The following is a 25,573-nucleotide window of genomic DNA, read 5'->3' as shown; positions in this document are numbered from 1 at the left end:
CTGGATAATGTGCTGTTTAACCAGATATCTTTAAAGATATCCAACTAACTAGCGCTAGAACAAAAAATAAATACATGGGCAGCAAATGTTCTTATAAAACCCTGTCAGGCTGTGCCCTCTTCACCCCCAAATACTATAAATTTTCCCAAGATACCCCTATCCCAGACTTTTCCAAAATCAGGCTGACCCCTCTCCCTTCCCTCCCCCCACCTGCAAAGATTTACATCAACAAGTCCCCCTTCCCCCGACCCCCCCCCCCCCCCCACCCCCCGATACCTTATATTTGATTGCTGGGAAGACCTGTTCTGCCCAAATTCCAACACCTCCACACTGCTCTAAGAGAGGTAAGAACACACGCTTATGCTTCCGGCACTGTCTCTCTTAGAGCAGCACTGTAGCCAGATAACGTTAAGCTTGCATATTCAGTGGGATGCTTATTAAGTGAGGTGAATATATAGGACAGGTTATCTGGCTAACTTTAGCTGGATAACTTGTCCATTAAATGGCCTATTGTGAATGTGAATATTGGCCTCCACATAAATAAAAGACAATGGGCCAGGGTACATGATGGCTGCTTCCACTAACATGGTGCCATGCTCCTCTTCTCTGAAAAGACCCACTCTCTGGAGGGCGTTTGTATTAACTGATCCTGCAGTGAGAAAGGAGATCCTGGGAAGCATGGGATTTGGGTAGTCCCACAGAAGGAAGTAAAAGGTGGGCCATCAGTTTGTTTATCCTCCTTGCCTCTCAGCGAGGGCACTCCATCCCACTAACTCTAGGAGGAGGGCAGTTGTCAGGCATAAAGAGACTTGGGAGAGAGAAGGTTAGTAAATGTATCATAGTTTGGAGCAGGTGAGGCAAGGTAGTCAAGATAAGGGTGTTTTGAGGTTGAGAGGTGCCACTGATGCCCGCAAGGAGGACTCGTCAAAACTGTAGAAAGGCTGTCCCCAGTCTGGCAGACTCCAGAAGGGGGAAGCAGTGGCGGAGGTTGCACTGTCACTTTGATTTATTTTTTATTTATTTTTACATCAACAAGTTGCCTGAAGTGATGGACAACAATAAATAAGACAAAAACACACATAAATAACATTTCATAAAACATAATATAAACCTAAAAGCAACCTTACATAAATCCAAATCATCAATCTGTAACTGCACTCGAGTATAAATATTAACCCCCCCAAAAAAATTTTTTTTAACTAATTAACTGACATTAAAAGCTTGCTTAAAAATCCATTTCGAGGGGGATCCAAGATGGCACCGGCACCACAGCACTGAAAGCCGTGGTAATTTTCTACTTGAAGAATTTCCTGATATACTGTTTATAATGCCCCACTCAGCCAGGAAAAGGTGTGCGAGGGAAAAAAACCTACCCTGGGGTGGCTCCTGACCCACCTGTGACTGGCCCGATGGATATCCATGTAGTTTGAGGGGGCTTTTCATCAGGAGAGGAGTCGCATCGGCCGGGAACCATGGATGAGGTGCAGGTTCCCTTGCCAGAGTCAGATACATCGCTGTCCCCGATGCTGAGAGAGGCGCCTGCGAATCCTGCCACACTCAGGTACCCGGAAGGGAACCTGGTAGCATCGCCTGCCGAAGATGCAGGCTGTCGGAGGCACCAGGCAGGGAGTTCCTACCCGGAAGGAAAGAGCGTGAACGCTATGCCGGTAGTGCACGACGAGCTGGCCAGCAGCTCAGCCATGGGAGAGAATTATGTGATGAGTTTAAGAGTTTCTTCCACTCCTTTACCAACAAGCCCACGGTTTTCTCTTGTTAAACCTAACCAAGTAACTTTAGACTCATTGTGGGAGGCTATTGAAGGATTGGGGAATTTATTATCCAACCAGCTAAACTCTCTGGTAGAGAGATCAAATGACCATGAAATTTGTTTACAGATGCTGGAAAATGTTACTAAGGCTACTTCTCATCAGATTAGTGAGGTTAAGACAACCCTGATTTCCAACAAATCTTTACAGGATTACTTTATTAAGGATAATCTATTTTTGTTCAGTAAGATGGAGAACACTGAGAATGCCATTAAAGGAGAAAATTCTTTTTCACACAATGCACAATTAAGCTCTGGAATTTGTTGCCAGAGGATGTGGTTAGTGCAGTTAGTGTAGCTGGGTTCAAAAAAGGTTTGGATAAGTTCTTGGAGGAGAAGTCCATTAACAGCTATTAATCAACTTTACTTAGGGGCGGATTTTAAAAGCCCTGCGCGTGTAAATCCTTCTGGATTTACGCACGCAGGGCCCTCGCGCACCAGCGGCCTATTTTGCATAGGCCGCTGGTGCGCGTAAGTCCCGGGGCTTTCGAAAAGGGGCGGGAGGGGGCGTGTCCGGGGCGTTCCTGAAACGACGTGGCGCTTCGGGGGCGTGCCGCAGCATTTCGGGGGCGGGCCCGGGGGCGTGGCGCCAGCCCGGGGGCGTGGTCGAGGCCTCTGGACCAGCCCCCGGGACCAGAGGACGGAGCGGGGCTGCCGGCTGGCGCGCGCAAAGTTAGGGGGGGGTTAGATAGGGCCGGGGGGGTGGGTTAGGTAGGGGAAGGGAGGGGAAGGTGGGGGGAGGGTGAAGGAAAGTGCCCTCCGAGGCCACTCCGAAATCGGAGCGGCCTCGGAGGGAACAGGCAGCGCCGCTGGGCTCGGCGCGCGCAGGTTGCACAAATGTGCACCCCCTTGCGCGCACCGACCCCGGATTTTATAAGATACGTGCGGCTATGCGCGTATCTTATAAAATCCAGCGTATTTTTTAAAGATCTACCCCTTAGGGAATAGCCACTGCTATTAATTGCATCAGTAGCATGGGGTCTTCTGTTGGAAACAGGATACTGGGCTTGATGGACCCTTGGTCTGACCCAGCATGGCAATTTCTTATGTTCTTAAGGAAGGAATCTTTGTTTTGGGTACTTTCCTAAGTTACCTTACATATACCAAAAGATATATTTAAAAGATACTTAATGGAAATTCTTAATGTGGCTGAGGAAACTGTCCCACCATTGTCATGGGCATTCTATCTACTCTGTGTGAAAAAAGGACGAGAAGATAATCAAGATGGGTCAGCTAAGAAAATTACTTCAGAGTCTATAGTGGAGCCTGTAGATGAGCCAGTTGCATCTGTTTTAAATATCTCTTAATTGTTAGAGACATTAGACTCAGCCCAAGCTACTCCGGCAACATTGACACTGACCTTTGTATTGGAACCCAATAAAGTCTGGGTATTGATGCTCTTTTTCAGACATCGGTCAGAATCCTTCTTGAATCTGCAGGTTAGGATTTTCCTTGATGTGTCCAAGATGACACACAAGAAGAGGAAGCAATTTTTGCTCCTCAGACCTAAGGTCCTGCAAATGGGGCCCTTTTATCTTCTAAAATTCCCCTGCAAATGCTTTATTAAGAATAAAGAGGCTTCATACCTTTTCTATCTTCCATCACAATTAATACAATTTTTGAGTGATAAAAGTATAATTCATAAAGTTGATGTTGGATAATTTTAATTTCATTGTTAGGTCTCCCCAAATGGTTGAGTTTTATCCTCTCTTTATTATATTATTCCCCCTCTGTGAGGTGCTGACACATTTTTTTCTTTTCTTTTTGTTTCCTTTATTAATGCTTCTAGATTGAGGTACTGGATCCCCATTTTTTGGACTTAACTTATGAAGTGTTTCTCTTTTTCTTGTTAACATGATGTTTCATGATTTTGGAATTTAAATCATGCTTCATATATTTTTGTTATTCAAGATTGTTCTTGATATGTTATTTAATACATGCATAAATTAAAAAAAAAATCCACTTCTTCATGGCCATTTCATTGGTATCCTTTCTTATTTATGAAGCAGCCCCATCTGGGTCATTGACTTGGTCATCAGTGGATCTAGAAAATAATGATATAAGCTAGACATGACTTAGCTTTTCTGAGATAGAATACAGTTGTACATTATTATATGTATCTATTAGTCATCATGTGCCTCCATTCACACACTTTCCAGTGCCTCTAGCTAACTCCTTATCCTGCGACCCCCCATGACTTTTCACTTGTGCACAATTTCCTTCATTTCCTTGTGTAGCATTCTAACCCCTGACAATGCTACGGATTCCTAGCATCGTCAGGGGTTCTAGAGCAGATGAAATCAGTGAGGCACACAAACAAGTCTGGTTTTTAGGACATATGTAATGAATATTCATCAGATATATGGTCTAAAGAACACAGCTAGTTTGCATAGCTTGATTATCCTGAAAACCAGACCTATTTGCAGCACTTGAAGACTGAAGATGAGAGCTCTAGTTATAAAATGATCGCTATACAGCTGAGGAAATGTGAGGCCACTTCATAGGTTTATTATAACTCCTTTTTCCTAGTTTAAACTTTGTCCCTGCACATTTTCGTTTCCTTCCTATTTTTTGGTCTATCATGTGACGGTAGCCAGTGGATTCTCTGTGCCCTTCCAGTCCTTAGAGCTTCAGAGACTAGGGAAGGCCCTACCTACTGGAAGCTATGAAGGTACAATTAGGTCTTACCTTGCTAATTGACTTTCCTCACGGCCTGACAGACCAGTCTTTACCGTGGGTTTTGTCTTCCTACCAGCAGATTGAGGCAGAGTTCCAGACCTCTTCTCTGAGGCCCTCTCCTATATAGGCTGGTTCAGCAGGGAAGTTCTTTACCCAGGCTGATGCTATCTATCTCAATTACCTTTATCCTTGCTGTTTCTCATAAAATTTGAACCAAAAACAAAAAGCAAAGGGAAGAGAAGAGAAGAGAAAAACAAATTAAATGCCAGGCACTGATATTTGGGGGGTTCTGTCTAAGGAGACCAAACCTCTTGATTGCCCACCCACTCCCTTCTCCCTAACATTTTTCTTACATAAATATGTTATATATTCTCTGTCTTTTTTTTTTGTCCCCCAGCTACCTGGGGTAGTCAGAACCCAAATTGGAAACTTAAAACATGGCTTGTCCATGGCCAAAGAACAAGTCCAGAAAAGACAGCACCCTGGTCCACCCTTGCTCCTCGCCTTGAGGGGACTACTAAAAAAGAAGGAGGTATGACCTACTCTGAAACCTGCTGCTTTGGATGTCTGAAATGAGATATTATTCTCCCTCTATTTCTTTCTCCTTTTAACTCTCTTTTTTTTCTACAAGGGATGGATTTAGGACTGATCTGTTAGGCCTTGAGGAAAGATAATTAGCAAGGTAAGACCTAATTGTACCTTCCTCTTCATCCTGCCAAACCAGTGGGATGAACCTAAGCTATTGACATCCCAGGTGGGAAAGTCCGAAGGCTGCTTCCAGGACTCATGACACAAATCTGGTATCCTTTCTTTCATGTAGGTACAGCCTGTAATGTTTCGTGAACATGTGCACTGAGGCCCATGCAGCTGCCTTATAAATGTGTATGGGAGCCACCAGCCTGAATTCTGCCCATCAGGAGGATTGCGACCTCACTGAGTGCGCCCTCAGGCCCTGCGGCACCTCCTTGCCGCTCGCTACATATGCTGAGGCAAATGCTTCCCTGATCCACCTTGCGATCAAGGTCTTGGAGGTCACCTCCCCTTTGCAGACTCCTGTGTACAAGACAAATAGTTTGTCTGACTTTCTGAACTTGTTTGTAGCCTTACTTCTGGAGGGATCTTCTAACATCCATAAAATGTAAGCTCTTCCTCCCTCCCCTCTGTACAGTCCGCTTTTTTGACTCCTAGCAGAGTAATCAGCTGACTAAGGTGGAATTTAGCACCACCATGGGGAGGAAATGGAACTGGCCTCAGTGTCACTTTTACTTTTGAAAAGGAGACATATGGTTCCTGGCACGATGGGGCTTTTATCTCTGATATTCTTCTTGCCAAGCATAAGGCCACTAGGAAGGCTGTCTTCCAGGTGAGGTTCTGAATGTTTCTGAGCAACTTGTAGGGAGCTTTAGCCAGTGATCTCAGCACAAAGTGTAGATCCCATGCTGGCACTACTAGTTTTCAAGGAGGCCATATGTGGTTTGCCCCCCATAGGAAGCAGACTACGTCTGGCAGAGATGCCACCGAGGAGCCTTTGATCTGCCCTCTGCAGAAGGGGATAGCCACCACCTGGACTCTAAGAGGGCCTACCACCAGCCCCTTGTCCAGGCAGTCCTGTAGAAAAATTGCAATATTGCTACCAAGTTTGCCTTCCCGGGGAAATGTTTCTCTGAGAGCACCGATTCTCGAAAAGCCTCCAGGTCCTTGCATATGCCAATGAGGTTGATCTTTTCTGTGCCTTCAGAAGTGTGGCTATTACCTCTGTGGCATAGCCTCTTTCCTTGAACCTGTCCTTCTCCATAGCCATGCCGTAAGAAATAATTGTACTGGGTTTTCCATTTTGACTGGCCCCTGATGCAGGAGACCCTATACTGGCTGTAACCTGATCAGCTCCACCTAGGTCCATGTATCACGGTCGCCTCAGCCAATTTGGTGCCTCTAAGATTACTTAACTTGGTGGCTTGCTACTCCATTAAGGATTTTTACCACCATATGCCAGGGAGGAAAGAAGTAGAGGAGAACTCCTATTGGCCACTGCTGGGCTAATGCATCAATTCCCTTGGACCCATATTCTCTTTGGCTGAAAAAGTTGTCTGTTTTGGCATTGCTCCTTTTGGCCATGAAGTTCACTGGATTTGCCCCCACTGATTCTCTTTCTGTTGGAAAGCTTCTTCTGATAGCTCCTGATGTTGGCATCTGTCATCAGTAAGACCCACTGGAGGGGTTCCAAACTGGAGCCTTTGGCTAGGTTGTCCCTCTCTTGCCACCAATGGAGGCTTTCCTTTACATGACACGGTAGTGGCTGGTTCCACTCGAAATCCAGTTTTTGCAGTGCCCCACTTACTAGGAGATACTGCTGTAGTGGTCTCATGTGTGCCTTTGTCCAGGGCACTGCTTTGATGACTGCCGCCATAGATCCCAACACTTGAAGATTAAGTTCTTGCCTTGGGCTCGCAGGTGGATATCAACTGTTCACTTCTTGCTGCAGCCTGTCTATCCTTTCTTCTGGCAGGAACAGCATCCCTCTGCTTGTATCGAACAGTGCCTTGAGGTACTGCAACATTTGAGACAGGCACAGATGGCTCTTGCGTTTACTATCCACCCCAGGGCTTCCAGCTGTTGTATGACCCTTTCTGTTACCGCAACCTCTTCTTGTCTCATGTCTGCTCTTATTAGCCAATTGTCCAGGTAAGGATGGACTCTGATTCCCTCCTTGCGCAGGGTGGCTGCTACAACTACTAAAGACCTTCGTGAAGGTACTTGGGGCCATCACCAAACCAAATGATAGTGCCCAGAATGGAAAGTGATGGCCTAAGACAGCAAAGGCAAAAACCTTTGGAAGCTTTCCCGCATAGATATGTGCAAATAGGCTTCCAGCAGGTCCAGAGAGGAGAGAAATTCGCCCCTTCTTACTGCTGCCTTTACTGTCCCTAAGGACTCCATTCTGAAATGCGGGATTGTCAGTGCTTGGTTTACTTTCTTGAGGTCCAGCACTGGGCAGTATAGTCCTTTTTTGGCACTATGAAAAATATGGAGTACGTGCCTCTTCCTCCTTTCTGGCTGGGGACTGGAGTAATAGCTTTGAGATCTAACAGCCTGGTCACTGCTTCTTGAACCGCCTGCTTCTTTGCTCTGCTGCAAGGTGAGGGTTGAACTGTTCTCTTAAGCTGCTCTTTAGTTCTGGGTAGTATTCTTCACTAATAAAAATCATGAGAACTAATTGATTTGTAGTTACTAAGGTCCACTTGCAATAGAACTCCTTTAGTCTGCCTCCAATCTGTGGAAGCTTTGAGAGGCCCTTCCAAACATCATTTTGCACCCTTGGGGGGTTGGCCCCTATGGCTTGTGCCTCCTGAGCCACGTCGGACTCCTCAAAACGGCTGCCCATGTGCTCTGCCTTCCCCACTGGGCTGAAGTCTTGGCCATCTGGACTCACTAGTGTCCCTGAGACACTGCCTACCGGCACTCCGTCTCTGTGGTCTACTTCTATCCTCCAGGTGCCTCAGCGGTTTGGTGTCCTGGGCCTTCGAGAGGGCTTCCAAGTCCTCCCAAACAACAATTTTCCTTTGAACAGGAGTTTGCATAGCTTGGCCTTTGATACTAAGTCTGCTGCCCTGCTCTTCAGCCACAAGAGCACCTGGCCATCACAGTTGTAACGCCTGCTTGGGCATCATCCTAATGAAGTCGTAGAGGGCATTAGACACATAGACTGCAACGGACTCTGCCTGGGCACACTCTTGGTTACAGGCCTCTTCTGCCTGACCTGCTTGTGGGGATGGCTGCAACGTGCAGAGTAAACCCTTGCCGCATATACTCCACAGATTGCTGAGCATAATGCTAGGGTAAACAGTTCAAAATCTTTTCTTAGAAGTGTCTCGATCCTTCTATCCTGTAAGTTCCTGAGGGCTGCCCCTCCTTCAACCGAGATAGTCATTTTCTTAGAGACTGCAGGACTGCTGCATCCACCTTAGGGAGTTCCAGCAGACTATCCTTCCCCATATGATCTAACAGTCTTTCCATGTTTCTTCTACTCCATAGTCTAGAGTCTGGCAAGGACCACTCTGCATTAATCATATCTTGGATTGTGGAATGTATGGGAAAAGCCCTTTCTGGCTTCTTAATTCCCATAGGAATAGGATTACCCTTTAGTTTAGGGCCCCTGGGCTGTTCCTCCAAGAGCCTGAGGACCTGGGAGATTTTGGAAATTAGGGCTCCTAACTCCTCAGCCCTAAACAGCTGGACCACTGAATCTTCCTCCTCCGGTCCCAAATCCTCCTCTTCCTTGGTCTCCTCCAGGGAATCCCCCCAGGACCAGTCCTCCTGTTCCTCTGACAGGAGCTCCTGTAAGGGTCTGGGTTTCTCTTTCACCCTGGCTTCCAATTTCCTCTTCTTCCCTGCAGAGGGAGTGGGATCGGGGCCTTTGAGGCCTGCACCTAGGGGCTTCCCCTTTATTTCTTTATAGGTCTTGTGCATCAAGAGCATAAATTCCGAAGAGAGCTCCACCCCTTTTTGGAAAAGGCTGCCGGGGAGGGGGCGTGGAGGGTCAGGGAGCTGAAGAGCAGCGACCTCTGATAGCAGCACAGAAACTGGGACTCACTCTCTGCCCTCTGCTGCACCACCTCCACCCCATCCTGACTGCTTCCGTACTGCCAGCTGCCACACCATCGCAGTTGCAGTAGAAGATGCCGAAAACAGTCGGGACGCGCCATGCACTGCACGCTAGGCACTTCCTGCCTCTGTCCATAACTTCATTGTGAGGGGTTCGGGGGACTTTGGGCCAGGTCCTGCTGTATTAGGCACTGGGCCTCCTTGCTGCTACCGCTGTTCACGCTTCCTCTGCATGGGAAGTGCTAGGCCCCCAAGGCCTAACTCCCCGATCTGGGGGAGGGAAAAGTGAACCTAAAGGGCCGTCGTCCCAAGGAGGGCCACCGACCCGGCCCAGGTCTTCCCTGGAGAAAGCAACCTCAGGAAGGTCGTAACCCCTGCCTAATCCTCTTGCCAAACCAGCTCCACCTACCATCTGCTGGAGGCAGAGAACTACTGATTCCTTCCCCCACTGAACCAGTCTATACAGGAGATGACCTCAGGGAAGTGGTCCAGAACTCTCCTTCCATCTGCTGGGAGGGAGACAAAACTCACTGTGAAGATTGGTCTGGCAGGACGATGAGGAACTATTCTTGAGCTGTTGAGGTGCCTTCAGGCTGGTTTTTCTCCCTGGAAGTGTGTGTGTGTGGGGGGGGGGGGGGGGTCTTTCAAAGGCCCAGTTGAACAAATTTTGAGGCTCAATGCAATACCAGATTTGGATGTCCTCCCTTCCTTCCCCCATACACGTACACACATTTTGTGGCAAAGAAACTTATAATGACATCCCACGCCTGGCTACAACAAAAATTCCTCTCCCCCTCTTTTAGCCAAACAACTAGAAAAACTTCTGCCTCACCTTGCAATGCACTTCAGCTCTTCTCATGAAGCAGAGTCAGTTATGGCACCCCGCTGCCCAGTTTCTGCTGAGAAACAGCAAAACGGGCAGCCTTTTTTTTTTTTTTTTTTTTTAAATCCAGCAGGACAGAGGCAGCAGTATTACAGTGATGATGCCAGAAGTGATGCATTGGAACCACTGGGCCTGCACCGAGCCCAAGGAACAGCAGGAGCCAATGTGTAATCCTGGTTGCTGCATCTCAAAATAGAATATAGTTGCACTGGAAAGGTACAGAAAAGGATGACAAAAATGGTAAAGGGGATGAAACGACTCCCTTATGACAGGCTGGTCGCCACATCTCAAAAAAGATATAATTGCGATGGAGAAGGTACAGAGAAGGGCGACCAAAATGATAAAGGGGATGGAACAGCTCCCCTATGAGGAAAGACTAAAGAAGTTAGGACTTTTCAGCTTGGAGAAGAGACGGCTGAGGGGGGATATGATAGAGGTGTTTAAAATCATGAGAGGTCTAGAACGGGTAGATGTGAATCGGTTATTTACTCTTTCGGATAATAAAAGGACTAGGGGGCACTCCATGAAGTTAGCATGGGGCACATTTAAAACTAATCAGAGAAAGTTCTTTTTCACTCAACGCACAATTAAACTCTGGAATTTGTTGCCAGAGGATGTGGTTAGTGCAGTTAGTGTAGCTGTGTTTAAAAAAGGATTGGATAAGTTCTTGGAGAAGAAATCCATTACCTGCTATTAATTAAGTTGACTTAGAAAATAACCACTGCTATTACTAGCAATGGTAACATGGAATAGACTTAGTTTTTGGGTACTTGCCAGGTTCTTATGGCCTGGATTGCCCACTGTTGGAAACAGGATGCTGGGCTTAATGGACCCTTGGTCTGACCTAGTATGGCATGTTCTTATGTTCTTATGAGAAGAGATGGCTGATGGGGTACATGATAGAGATCCATAAAATCATGAGTGGAATAGGACGGATAAATGTAAATCAGTTATTTATTCTTTCAAAATAATAACGATTAGGGGGGGGCCACTCCTTGACATTATTAGGTAGCACATTAAAACAAATCATAGAAACATAGAAATGACGGCAGAAAAGGACCAACGGTCCATCCCGTCTGCCCAGCAAGCCTGTGGAAGTTTCTGCTGCGCCATACAAGTCATCCCCAAAATTATCAGTTTCCCAGATCGCCACTCAATACACAAGTAACCTCTAGAATTCATTGCCAAAGGATGTGGTTAAGGCAGATAGCATAGCTGAGATAAAAAAAGGTTTGGACAAGTTCCTAGATGAGAAGTCCATCAATTGTTACTAACCAAGCAGATTTGAGGAATAGCCATTACTTATTACTGTGCGTTAGTAGCATGGAATCTATTTACTGTTTGGGATCTAGCCAGGTACTTGTGACCTGGATTGGCCACGGCTGGAAACATTCTTATATTCTGTAAGGCATTCTTATATTCTGTAAGGCATTCTTATATTCTGTAAGGCATTCTTATATTCTCAATGGTTCCATGCCTGCTATGAGGCAGCAAAACAAGCAGTTTTTTTAAGCCCTGCAGGACAGACATAAGAAAACTGAGTAAAAAATTGTTTTTTTTAAGCCCAGCAAGGTGGAAGTAGCAACTAAACAGTGTTGCAGGCAGAAGTGATTGAAAGCACCGACAGCTCTGCTCAGAGCCCCCATACAAGGTGGGGCCAATGTATTTAAATTGATTACTACAGCCTTCAACCAGCTCTAGTCTTGGTTCTCATTGGTGCCGTCTACCGGGCATACACAAAGCAGCAGGGAAAGGTATGCAGCATGTGCAGGTAGCTCTTAAGTAAAGCTGGCATGCTGTTAAGTGTTATTTTACTGATAAGATCTAAGTGATTTCTAAATTAAGTCTGTGAAGATGGACTTCTTGAGGGTGTTGCATGTTATGCTTCTGATCTTTGAATTATCATTATTGATTAATTCGTGAGAGTTACCTAACTTCAATGGTTGTGAGCACAATTATCAAAGCTGCTTCGTTTTTCTATAAGAACATAAGAACATGCCATACTGGGTCACACCAAGGGTCCATCAAGCCTAGCATCCTGTTTCCAACAAAGGCCAAACCAGGTGGTCAATCCAGGCCATAAGAACCTGGCAAGTACCCAAAAACGAAGTCTATTCCATGTTACTGTTGCTAATAATAGCAGTGGCTATTTTCTAAGTCAACTTAATTAATAGCAGGTAATGGACTTCTCCTCCAAGAGCTTATCCAATCCTTTTTTAAACACAGCTACACTAACTGCACTAACCACATCCTCTGGCAACAAATTCCAGAGTTTAATTGTGCGTTGAGTGAAGAAAAACTTTCTCCGATTAATTTTAAATGTGCCACATGCTAACTTCATGGAGTGCCCCCTAGTCTTTCTATTACCTGAAAGACTAAATAACAGATTCACATCTACCTGCTCTAGACCTCTCATGATTTTAAACACCTCTATCATATCCCCCCTCAGCTGTCTCTTCTCCAAGCTGAAAAGTCCTAACCTCTTTAGGCTTTCCTCATAGGGGAGCTGTCCATTCCTCTTATCATTTTGGTAGCCCTTCTCTGTACCTTCTCCGTTGCAATTATATCTTTTTTGAGATGCGGCGACCAGAATTGTACACAGTATTCAAGGTTGGGATCTCACCATGGAGCGATACAGAGGCATTATGACATTTTCCGTTTTATTCACCATTCCCTTCCTAATAATTCCCAACATTCTGTTTGCTTTTTTGATTGCCGCAGCACACTGAACCGACGATTTCAATGTGTTATCCATTATGATGCCTAGATCTCTTTCTTGGGTGGTATCACCTAATATGGAACCTAACATTGTGTAACTATAGCATGGGTTATTTTTCCCTATATGCATCACCTTGCACTTATCCACATTAAATTTCATCTGCCATTTCGATGCCAAATTTTCCAGTCTCACAATCTGCTTGTGATTTAACTACTCTGAACAATTTTGTATCATCTGCAAATTTGATTACCTCACTCGTCGTATTTCTTTCCAGATCATTTATAAATATATTGAAAAGTAAGGGTCCCAATACAGATCCCTGAGGCACGCCACTGTCCACTCCCTTCCACTGAGAAAATTGTTAATTTAATCCTACTCTCTGTTTCCTGTCTTTTAGCCAGTTTGTAATCCACGAAAGGACATCGCCACTTATACCATGACTTTTTACTTTTCCTAAAAGCCTCTCATGAGGAAATTTATCAAACGCCTTCTAAAAATCCAAGTACACTACATCTACCAGTTCACCTTTATCCACATCTTTATTAACTCCTTCAAAAAAGTGAAGCAGATTTGTGAGGCAAGACTTGCCCTGGGTAAAGCCATGCTGACTTTGTTCCATTAAACCATGTCTTTCTATATGTTCTGTGATTTTGATGCTTAGAACACTTTCCACTATTTTTCCTGGCGTATAATTCAGTATATAATTGTATTCAACTCTTCACAAATAACAGACTGGATTATGGTCCAGATAGGTGTTTGTAGGCAACTGTTTCCTATGGAGATGAGCTCCATAAGCAGTTTGGAGCATATGAAAAGGAGAGAGTGTGGTGACAGATACATAGGCAATCAGTGTCTCATCCATAGTTTAAGCTGATAACACATGAGCACACTCAGTGCTTTTCCTCTGCCCAATTCCAGATGTTTTGTGATGCCAGAACAACTGTGCATCTATCCCAAAAGGGATAATAAAAGGCTCATGCATATGGTAAAGAAGTTAATATGTTCCATGATTCTGTGCTGGGCTCTTTAAAAAAAAAAAAAAAAAAAGGATGTATCTGTGACTTTTCTGAGCTCTCTCAAGTCATTTTTTGATAACATAGGATGTAATAACGTTATTTGCTGAACCTGACAAACAGATTTCTATCAGAAATGTTTCAATTCCCAATTTATCTGAAATGAGCCTCTGGACTAATTAGAAACATAATCATAAGAAATTGCCATACTGGGTCAGACCAAGGGTCCATCAAGCCCAGCATCCTGTTTCCAGCCGTGGCAAATCCAGGCTACAAGTACCTGGCAAGTACCCAAACACTAAGTTGATCCCATGCTACGGATGCCAATAGTAGCAGAGGCCATTCCCTAAGCCATCTTGATTAATAGCAGTTAATGGACTTCTCCTCCAAGAACTTATCCAAACCTTTTTAAAACCCACTACACATAGGGCCAGATTTTAAAACATTTATGCGCGTGAAACCCGGGGGTTTACATGCGTCGCAGGGCCTTACGCGCGCTGGGCCAATTTTCAAAGGGCCCGGTCACACTCGTAAACCCCCGGGATGCATGTAAGTCCCAGGGTAAGCAAAAGGGGCGGTCTGGGGCTGGGCTAGAGGCCGCTCTGCTGGGGTTTCATGCACCGGCAGGGTGCTGGCACGCACAACTTGCTCCTGCTCAGAAGCAGGAGCAAAAGTTAGGACAATGAATCTGGGGGCATTTAGGATAGGGTTGGGGGAGGGTAGGATAGGGGAAGGGGAAGGGAGATCAGGCTAGGGGTTTCGGAAGGCCACGATGCGTTGCCGCACGTATTTGAACATCTCTACCCCCCCTTGCGTGTGCCGACCCGGCATTTTATAACATGCGTGCACCAGCATGCGCGTGTCATAAAATTGCGCGGCCATGTGTGCGCACTGGGTAGCACTCGCACAAGGACGCGCACGCACAATGTTTTAGAATCTACCCCTAACTGCACTAACCACATCCTCTGGCAGCAAATTTCAGAGCTTAATTGTATGTTGAGTGAAAAGCAATTTTCTCTTATTAGTTTTAAGTGTCCTAAATTCATGGAGTGCCCTCTAGTCCTATTATCCGAAAGAGTAAATAACCGATTTACATTTACTCATTCTAGGCCTCTCATGATTTTAAAGACCTCTATCATATCCCCCTCAGTCGTCTCTTCTCCAAGCTGAACAGCCCTTTAGCCTTTCAACATAGGGGAACTGTTCCATCCCCTTTATTATTTTGATCACCCTTCACTGTACCTTCTCCACTGCAATTATAACCTTTTTTGAGATGCGGTCTCACCATGGACGATACAGAGGCACTATGACATTTTCCATTTTATTAACCATTCCCTTCCTGATAATTACTAACATGCTGTTTGCTTTTTTGACTGCCGCAGCATGCTGAGCTGACAATTTCAATGTATTATCCACAATGCGCTTAGATCTTATTAGGGGAGCTCCAGAAGTGTGCTATGTCAAAACTCACCCTAATGTAGAAAGCTGTAGCCAAGCTATGTATCACCAACACAGAAGAGGTAATTTTCAAACACTATCGTAGCAATTTTCAAAAGCCCATTTACATGCTTAAAGTGCACTTACAATCATAAAATCTACTGCCAACTCAATGGCATATATTGTACCAATTTACACATGGAAAATCCAGTTTAAACATGTAAATCCTTTTGAAAATTACCCCCAAAGCTTTTGTTTCTAAGTGGTTTACCAGAGAGCAGCTTTGGCAGTTTTGTCAATACTGCTTTACTCATCTGTTGTTATTTCGTTCATCTACAACTTACTATCGCCCACAGAAGAGATAATAAGTATTGCTGAATTCAGCAGGAACACTTGTGTCTATGAAAGTTTAACTTGGAACTGCCAGCAGACAGACAAGTGTAACAAATTCTGCTCTGCAGTGAGACAGGAAAAGCTTAAAAACTGTATGTATCCTTAAATTCACAGTTCCAGTTTGACGTATCTACTGCACTCCTGTTTTATGTAAACCAGCAAGATATGTTGTCATGATTGCCGGTATATAAAAACCTTAAATAAATAAATAAATAAATAAATAAAATAAAATAAAAACATTTGTCACTTTTAGGCGTTCTCATAGAAAGTATCACAAGAACGGCTTATGTGGTGATCGCGTCCATCCATCTCTCTGTCTGTCTGTAACATTGTATCAGGAGACAAACAGCCAAACAGAAAGAGCTGAGATTTCATATTTTACACTGGGATATAGAAGACGAGAATATTATGTTTGGAAACGTTGCCCTGGATTCATCATTCTTTCGCAGAATGATGAATCCTGCGAAAACGGAGGGCAGGGAGCGAAGGGGGAGCAGGCCTGTGAAAGCCGGCAGCCTTCGCACCACGGCCCCGACTCCTCCCCTCCCCCTAATTTGCATGATATCGCATGCGAAAAGGCCCTTTTTGCATGCGATAAGCTTTTAGAAAATAACCCCCTTTGTGAAAAGAGTTTTTGCCTTTCCATTTTGTGGAATTTTGTTCTTCTACATTCTGGGTGCATTAGTGTGCACTCACTGGTCATTATGCACACTATGAAAGAATGCCACTCTAATGTGCATACTTTCAGTGGGGGCACACTTTCTATATTCGTTCACAGAGAACCATGCCATTACTAAGCAAAGAAATCCACAATCATACATAGCACTTTGCTAGGCCGTGTCCTGTGCAAACATAGCATGCATATAACTAAAAAAAAAAACACAGAGAAATGATGAATACACCATGGGACCCATTTTCAAATATTCCCAGAGATGCAAATCACTGGGGCACTTGTCATGCGCATACTTTCTGTAAATTTTCAAAGATAAACTACCCACATTGTTTGCTTCAAACATTAAGGGCCAGATTTTCAAACGGTTACGCGTGTAAATCCTCAGGATTTACATGCGTAACCACTCCTGTGTGCGCCAAGCTTATTTTGCAAAGGCCCGGCGACGCACACAAGCCCCGGGACGCGCGTATGTCCCGGGGCTTTGTGAAAGGGGCGGGGCGGGACCGAGGCCTCCGGCACAGTAGCTGTGCTGGGGTTCACGCATCAGCACTTGGCCGGCGCGCACAACCTACGCCTGCCCAGAGGCAGGTGTAAATAACAAAATAAAGGTAGGGGGGATTTAGATAGGGCTGGGTTATATAGGGGACGGGAGGGGAAGGTGGGGGGGCGGAAGGAAAGTTCCCTCCGAGGCCGCTCCGATTTCAGAGCCGCCTCAGAGGGAACGGGGAAAGGCACTGCGGCTCCCCTAGGGCTTGGCGTGCGCAAGGTGCACAAGTGTGCACCCCTCTTTCGCGCACCGACCCTGGATTTTATAACATGCGCGTGCGTGGATGTTATAAAATCGGGCGTAGATTTGTGCGTGCCGAGTTGCACACACAAATCTCCGCCCTCACGTAGGTATTAAAATCCGGCCCTAAGTGTAAATTACATGCACGCAGGAAGAATATGCATACTTTTAGTTGGTCAGAGGACAAGTCATTTTAGTAAATAGCTTTGAAAATTGCCCTCCCCATTTCTATTGGGTAATATTTCCATGTGAGTTGTGCTTCAGTTTGCAAACGGCGATTCATCAAACACAACTCTCTAAAGAGTAAAATATGGGAAACCATCTGTTAAGACACTAGAAGACCATAGATGGGTTCTGATGACCCCAGAACTAAAAACATCAATGAGCCTGAATCTCAAGCAATAAAGATGGATTCACAGCAAGTGAGTTCCTGAGAGAGCCCCCCCTCCCATCAAAACAGTGTAGAACACAGGACAGTTAGATGACACAAGAGTGGTGATATCCTCTATTCATTTAAAAAATATATTGTCAGCTCTGCTTGTGGTATCACTGCACCACACTGTGAATGTTGGTGTTTCAAAGAGTTTGTAGCTCAAAATGGTAGAAAAGATTAATTGTGATAATTCCCTTCATTTTGTTAAAGTTCTTGATGATGTGTGTCTCATGACTATAATATAGGCTTGGCATGATCCTCAAAGAGTAAAAGGGCTGCAAATCTCTAATTAAACGATTAAACCTCAAATGGTTGAACATATCACCTAATCAAGGACCCTTTATCCTCCATTTTGAGAAACTATTTCTTCTCCAAGAACACCTGCAATGAATATACCACATCTCTGCTAGATATCTTGTTATTATTTTGGTAATTTATTTGTTTTATTAAGATATTTATTGTAATTTTGGATTATTTTATGATTTGATTTTACTATTGTATTTACTGTAAACCATTGTGATTGAATACAGAATGATGGTATATAAAAGCTTTAAATAAATAAATAAAATCAATAGGTTGAAAACATAATTCCTCCTCTGCCAGTCCACAAAAGAACCTGAAGAAACAAATGGTCTGAACAATTGGACAGAATTCAACAATATATCCAAACTCGAAATTAGTAAAATCATTACTAAAATCAAACCTGCTACTCAGCCATGTGACTGTCCCAGGTAGTTCATTAAAACAAGTAAACAGCGAAATTACGCCAAATCTTGCAACTATATCAATATTTCACTCTCAGAAGGATTTGTCCCAGATAGGGCAAAACAAGCAGTGATAAAACCAACCCTAAAAAATAAATCTGGGAGAATTGATGATTGAGATAACTATCGTCTAATTTCAAATCTATCTTTCCTCATAAAAGTTCTTGAAAAAGCAGTGTTATCTCATCTTGAAAACCATTTGGAAGACCATGATATTCTATACCCAAACCAATTTGGATTTAGGAAAAATTGCTCAACTGAAACCTTACTCTTTAATAGACTCTGTCCTAAGAGGATTTGATAATGAAGAATCCTACCTCCTTATATTAATCGACTTAACAACCTCATTCGACACTGTGGACCATACCCTTCAAAGCCATCAGCTGAGCAAAACTGGAGTCAGCGGGATTGTTAACAAATGGTTCTCTTCCTTTTTATCTAATAGGATATTCCAAGTTAAACTCGGCAACAACATATCAGATACGTATCATATTGATACAGGTGTACCACAAGGCTCAGCACTATCAGCAACACTGTTCAGCATTTATGTGCTCCCTCTGTGTAAATTACTGGCAGGTCTCGGAATCTTCTTCTTCTTATATGCAAAAGACTTACAATTTTATATCGCATTCACCTGTTAGGAAGCGCTAGGAGAGCAGTTCCACTTTCCAGGGGATTGTGTGTTCTTGGACCTTGGCTCGACCCCAGAGGAACTCCGAAGAGGTGCCGAGGCAGGCGAGGCATGCCCGAGCATGGGCTGGACAGAAACAAGGCTGGACCGAAGACAGATGATGGAATCCAGAGCACGATGGAATACGGAGCAGGAGCAAGGCTGGACTGGACAAGGATGACTGAAGGCACTGACCCTCCACCAGACCTGCACGCTCCGGGAAGACCAATAACGCAATGGAGGTCTTTGAACGGTCCTCCGACCGTTCCAAGCCCTTTCGGACCTGCCACTGGGTAACAGCAAGAAGTGGCAGGCCAGACGGAGGCCAGGAACAAGGAAGGCTCAGGCGAAGACACTTGGACAAAGACTCAATCGAGGACACTTGGATGAAGACTCAGACGAGGACACTTGGACAAGGAGTCAGAAGCGAGGTCCTGAAGTCAAGGAGTCAGGGGCAAGAGCTGGGTTGAGACTGTGATGCAGCGCGCCCCACACAGCCCACTCGTGGGCCTGGTCGCGGACCATGCTGGAACTAACGTAGACTCCAGAAGAGATAGTGGAGCGATTGAGAGGAACATGTCTTAGAAACTGTAGAGGCCTGCACCGGGGGGCACCCTACACAGCTGCCAGTGGCTGGTTGTGGACCACGCTAGAATGGCACAGGTTCTTGCAGAGTCTTTGGCATGGACGGAGCAGGCACAAAGAACTCTGTAGACCGGGGCAAGGATTCAAGTGGAAGCCTCCCAGAGGCTTGTGGTGCGGCAGTGAAGAAGGCCTTGTACCATGAGGCGCTCTACTCAGCCCGTCCATGGGACTGGTCGCGGACCACAACATGGCACGCCAGGAAAGGTGGCGACAAGGAACCTGGGGCTCAGGACATCTGGACTGGATCACGTACATCAGGAACAGGAGATGATCATCTAGAGTGGATCACGGATATCAGGAACTGGATTCAGACATCAAAACTAACTGTGGACATCAGGAACAGAAGGCGGACATCAGGACAAACATGGAGCTCCAACGAAGAACACAGGACCTTGAAGAAGCGATGAACCACAGAAGACACCTGGAGCGAAGGACAGGAACATCCAGGAGCGACTAACTCCTTGCGAAGGCAAAGCTGGACTGGCAAAGGGCCCTTTTTAAAAGGCTGAAGCAGGAAGTAGTAGATGACATCATCTTTGGGGCCCACAGGGCTTTTCCCGCCGCTGGCCCTTTAAATTCAGAGGAGAGGCACACGCCCGCACCTAAGAAGAAGCAGAAGAGAGAAGGGCAGGCAGGTCGGTGGCATCCGCCATGTGGAAGGCCCGAAGAGGAGCAGCATCAGCAGCGGCAGCCCTGCCTTGAAGATGGAGCGTGGCAGGCTGCAAGAGCGGCTTCCAGCCACGAAGAAGGAGAAGGAGGGCAGGCACTGGCAGGGACGGCTTCCCTGCCATCAGAGGACCCTGGGAGCAGCATCGGCCGCGAAGAGAGGCTCCCAGCGGGGCTCAGCCCTGCCACGAAGGGCAGAAGACTGCCGCGGCCTTCGGACCACGGAGGATGGCAGCAGAGACAGCATCTGCGGCCCAACTGGCCGTGAGAAGAGAGCAGCTGGGAATGGCCTCAGCGGTCTGACTGGCCACGAAGGTAGGTGGCCTGCCCGCGCTCATCGTGGGCAGGTTCACAACATCACCAAATCATTTGAAAAGACAGCATCTACACTCTCAATATATATGAAAGTTATACAGCAAAAACTATCCCATCTCAAACTAAAGGGGTTATTTTCCATGCCGCGTTAAGGGCTTTTTGCATGCGGAAAACACCTTAACGCATGCGAAAAGCACCATAATACATGGTGTGATGCTAAGTTGGAAAAGGGGGAGGAGTTTAGGGTGGGACTTCTGTCCAAGTGGGCTGCCTTCACAATTTGCAAAGCCATATCACACAGGAAATAACTACACCAGGTAGAGGGTCCATCAAGCTAGGTTGAGAGAACAATGTACAAATCTCATCTTTGTATGAGTTTCCTCACTCCGAAGACCATCAAATCTTCACAAGAGTGTACTGTTCTGTTCGTATGTCTCACTCTGAATTTCAAAGTGGTCCCTAACCCCTACACTACTATTTAAACCACCTCGAGTGGCTAGGTGAGCCTCATATAGAGGTATAAATACCTAACTACTAGAAGGGCCTTATAACTAGTGTCTCTCTCTCTCTCTCTCTCTCTCTGTACTGCAAAGTGTGAAAACATTATCATACTCTGCAGTAATACTTATGCAAAGCAGTAAGAAAGCACAGTTGGGATCTAGGTATACAGATTGATGAAAATGCACATAAATTAATTAAAACAGGATACACCAAGCTGCACATGCTACATTGGCTGAAATCCCTACTAATTTTCATGGACTGTACAGTGTGTTACAAACACTAATCTCAAACATAGACTACTGCAATTCCCTATTACTAGGGCTATTAAAACCTTTCCAGTTATTACAAAATGCTGAAACAAGACTTCTATTAGGAACAAGGAAATTTGACCACATCTCCCCTTCTCTGATATCACTGCCCTGGCTGCCAGTGCAATCTAGAATCAAATATAAACACTAATTTTTAATATTAGCCACTCCAGTAACCCCTGCCTGATTAGAGTGTCTCTACAACCATATACACCACAGCAAACACTAAGATCACAAAATAAAGGATTATTGACTGTTCCAACAATGCGGAGAACACATCTGTCACAAATAAGTGAACGTGTATTTTCCATAACGGGCCCAAGGAAGTGGAATTCCCTATCTGAGACGTTAAGTTTGATACAAGTTAGAAAGAGTTTCAAACATGAACTAAAAACCTGGCTATTCAAAAATGCGTATGACATAACTTAAAAAACTTCAGAAGGCATAGAATAACATTGTTAAGGTCAAAGATAATACTAAAAGAATAAGTAACAAGCAATGAAAGAAATAAGGCATGCTAAGACAACTCAATGATAATATATGAATACTACTGAAAGAGAACTTAACTATTACATTCTTCTGTCCTAGTCTGTTAGTTATTATATACGATGAAATCTAAGTAGATGTAGATTTATATCAGTCTTGATGTGTTGACCTTTAACATGTATGTAATCTATTGTGATCTTCATTTGGAACGACAGTATATAAAATGTCTAAATAAATAAATACCACCTAAACTTGAAAGTGGGCAAACACTTAGCTTTACACATTAAGTAGCAGTATCAAAACTCATGCTAAGAGCAGGTGGAAGAGCTTGAATGAAATAAATTGTTTTCATTGACTCAGTAGATCTAGAAGGAAAATTTCATGTTAATGTCAGCTTCATTTTATTGAACTGCTGGTTGAAAGTTAATTACAACTGTCTGTTACTGAAACTGAAACCCACAAAGCTCCAACCCAGGGCTCATAGTAACATTTCTGGGTCATCACCTTTCTGTTAGCAGTTCTTTTATGTAAGTTTGCTCCTCCTACCGGAAGCTGTTTGCAGAACAGACAAGACAGAACCACTCTTAAAGAAGATGCTATGTCACATCAGTACTATCATTACTTTGTCAATGGAGCATAAATAAAGAGTATAGTCTGATCTTAGACTGATGGATATTCATAAGTGAGGGGAGGTGTGGAGAAGGGAATGCCAATCCATATTTTAAAGCAACCAACCATAATCACTAGATAAGTTTCCAATGACAAATACAAGTGTAAATCTGAGTAATTGTGACTTCTAAAAATCCTAATAAAAACTGTGGCAGTCACTAATGCACTCTCAGAGCACTCTTTTCGATCCTCTTATGAGCTAAAATTAATTTCCTTCTATATTTACATAGTTCACACTACTTTCATCCATGAATGCAGTATGTCCCCTTCCCTAACTTGACTAATACATAATTAATTTAAGAAATAAGTTTAGAAAAAGTAATGCATTTTGTAACATTTAGGCATGTTTCAGATTCATTTGGCAGCTAAAATGTACTAATCAGAAACAAACTTGGTATTCCTTCACCACTTCTAGTACAGATGCAGTCTGGTGAATTTCAGTACAATCAATTAAGTACCTCTTCCATTCTAATGTGCAGATGAATGGATAGATTGACTGACCATTGACAATAAGCATTTTCACACTTGATAAGTGTGCATAAAAAGGTAAGAAAATCCCTTATAAGACCACCACTGATCCGAAGGCCAACTCCCACCCAAATATCACTATATATATTGTAAAAGGACAGCTGGACATCTTAATGCATTTCTCACATAGACATCACTATAACAAAATGTTTTTCTATAGAAACATCCCTTAAATATCAATTTTTTTGCAAATAAATACATAAATACTGTTTTAAAGAGCAGCAACACCCCTCGGAGGGTTGTCTAGTTAAGCAATACCACAGGGATGGACTTTTCAACAGCTGTAGGAATTTGGATGTTCCTTCCTTCTCAATAGCTCCCATGGTCTTTATATGTGTGGAAGAAAAATAATCCTATGCTCAATGAAAATAACAAAAAACATAATAAATCTATCTGCCCAAAAATTAAAATAAAAAATATACAAATTGAAAAAAAACTTTTGTGAACTGTATATGAACATTGAAAAACAAGGTATTCTTAAAATAGCCCGATTGCTTTCTCATCTCCATACAGGCTTAATCATTACCCCCAAAATAATACTACAGAAAAGTTGGGAAAAATCTTAAAATGTCAATCAATCACAATGAAAACAATTTTAAATAAAAAAAAAACCCTAAATGCCAAAATCTATTTCTTTATAGATAACATTCATCTCTCTCATGGCACCCATAGTGATCTATGAACATTTAAGATTCTTTTCAAATTCACCCCGTATTCCCATGTTAATTTAATTCTAGTTCATTTAGCAATTTTTCAAAAGCTTAGCTTAATATAAGGTTTTTTTTAAGAATACATTAATTTGGTTACTATTTTGTTTTTTTTCTGTTCTCGTTATAAAGTTACATGATTTGGCATTTTCTCCTGGTTTTCGCTTTTTTTTTGGTTGTTTAGATTTTTCTCTCTATATATTGTGCAGCGCTGATCAGCGTTTTCACTTCCACACTGCTCATTCACCGCTAGTTTTTTTTTTCTCCTGTGACTTTGCCTGCTTCTGCAGTACATGCATGCTTTTTTTTTTTTTCCTCTGATGGGGAACTCTTTATTGCTGTTAGTTATTTCACGTATGTTTTCAATGTGCCACCTAAACTCTAAAGGGGGTAAGCAGAGCACATCAAGTCTCAATGATGTTCCAAATATTGTAGTAATGTTTTGGCCAAGTGCTCGGGGGACCTTCTGAGCGGGCTTCTCCCTCCCCGGTGCCCTGCATGCCTGGAGTCAGCTCACCTGGCAGCGCTCTCCACTCAGCATTTTCCGGCACAGAGCGGGTCACGTGACTCGACCTGGCACCTCGTTTGCAAGCACATATTGTAGTTTCTCTGTGTGCCTTCTAAGCGGCATGCATGCCCGTTTATATATATATATATATATATATATATATATATATATTAAAAAAAAAAAAAAAAAGTACAGACCCAAGGAAAAGAAAGCAGGAGCTGTACCTAAGTCCGAAAATAGGGGCATTTCTTGTTTAAGGCATACTGCATTTACTTTAGGTTACGAAAAAAAAACAAAACTATCTTCCTCTGCAGATCAAACATTTATTTTTTTTTGCGATACCTGCATACTAATAGTCAGGATGTTCTCTGCAATTTAATTTTCCAGATTAGGAATTTTCCCTTACTAAGCAAGAAGTCAGCATTCTCTAAGCCTGCCTGTGAGACACTGCGCTTACCTCAAAGAGAGAACCTATCTTGTTCTTCTCCAGGTAGGCTTGAATTCGAGTTTGCCGATGAGCCGCCATCAAGAATCCCAGTACAGTGCCAGTGCCCAGTTAGTTGCCGCCGGTGAAAGCCACCCGGACTCTTTCAAAGCTGGTTCCCAGCAGGCTAGTTACAGAACACTTGAAGGGGGACGGGGGAGTGAGAACTAAAGTCCCATGAAGGATGTGAAGCAGAAATATGACTGGAAACAGATTTAAAAGAAAGAAAAATCCTAATTCTATTAATTAAAGAAACAAGCTGGTGTCTGTTTGTTGGGTAGTAACAGTAGTTGCGGCTAGGATGCACTGAATAAAGCAGTGCATGGTGAAAGGCGAGCGGCTGACTGGCTTGCTTTAGCTGTCACTCTCTCTCCTCCGTACTCCTTGGTTACAGGAACAACAGCCAAGACTCTCCCAGCCGAGAGACACCAGAGACATTACCCCCCCCCACCCCAGCAAACAAAAGAGCGCTGAAGCCGGCTCTTCAGCTCCCGAGATGTAAACTGCTTACCAATTGGCCACCTTAGGCAGCTCTCCAGTGGAAACGGAATGCTCGCCTCCCGATTGGCTCAGCTTCTTTTTCCGCCCTGCATGCACAGCTTCGGCTTGCTCAGGTTAGGAATGAAATGTGGAGTCTGAGGCGGATAGATTGCTTCTGTGTCCGCTGCCTAGTGCTAGCTCTCAGGGTTCGGTTTTATTTCTTACACAACATTCTTCAATTGCTCTTAAAGCAAGCATTTTGTGTATTTTTTTTTAATATATATATATATAGATTGTAATTCAAGATACAGTATATATTTGTTTGGCTGTACTTCCTGAACCTATTTTATCCTTAAAGTTTTATAACAGATATTGGGAAGATGTAACTTTTAAAATAG

General features: G+C 44.0%; 1 protein-coding gene across 1 annotated transcript in view; it reads right to left on the bottom strand.

Annotated features, from left to right (window-relative positions):
• C2H8orf34 (chromosome 2 C8orf34 homolog) overlaps positions 1 to 25,123 on the bottom strand; it is a 624,237-nt gene extending 599,114 nt beyond the window's left edge. Inside the window, exon 1 of the mRNA XM_029591437.1 lies at positions 24,669 to 25,123. Within this exon, the coding sequence (XP_029447297.1) occupies positions 24,669 to 24,737 (69 nt within the window). The 5' untranslated portion in view covers positions 24,738 to 25,123. The remainder of the gene's footprint in view (positions 1 to 24,668) is intronic.
• Positions 25,124 to 25,573: the final 450 nt, after the last annotated feature.

This window comes from Rhinatrema bivittatum, chromosome 2 (genome assembly GCF_901001135.1).
Source record: "Rhinatrema bivittatum chromosome 2, aRhiBiv1.1, whole genome shotgun sequence".
Classification (NCBI taxonomy): domain Eukaryota; kingdom Metazoa; phylum Chordata; class Amphibia; order Gymnophiona; family Rhinatrematidae; genus Rhinatrema; species Rhinatrema bivittatum.
The sequence above is the reverse complement of the archived record's forward strand: the minus strand, read 5'-3'. Positions and strand labels throughout refer to the sequence as shown.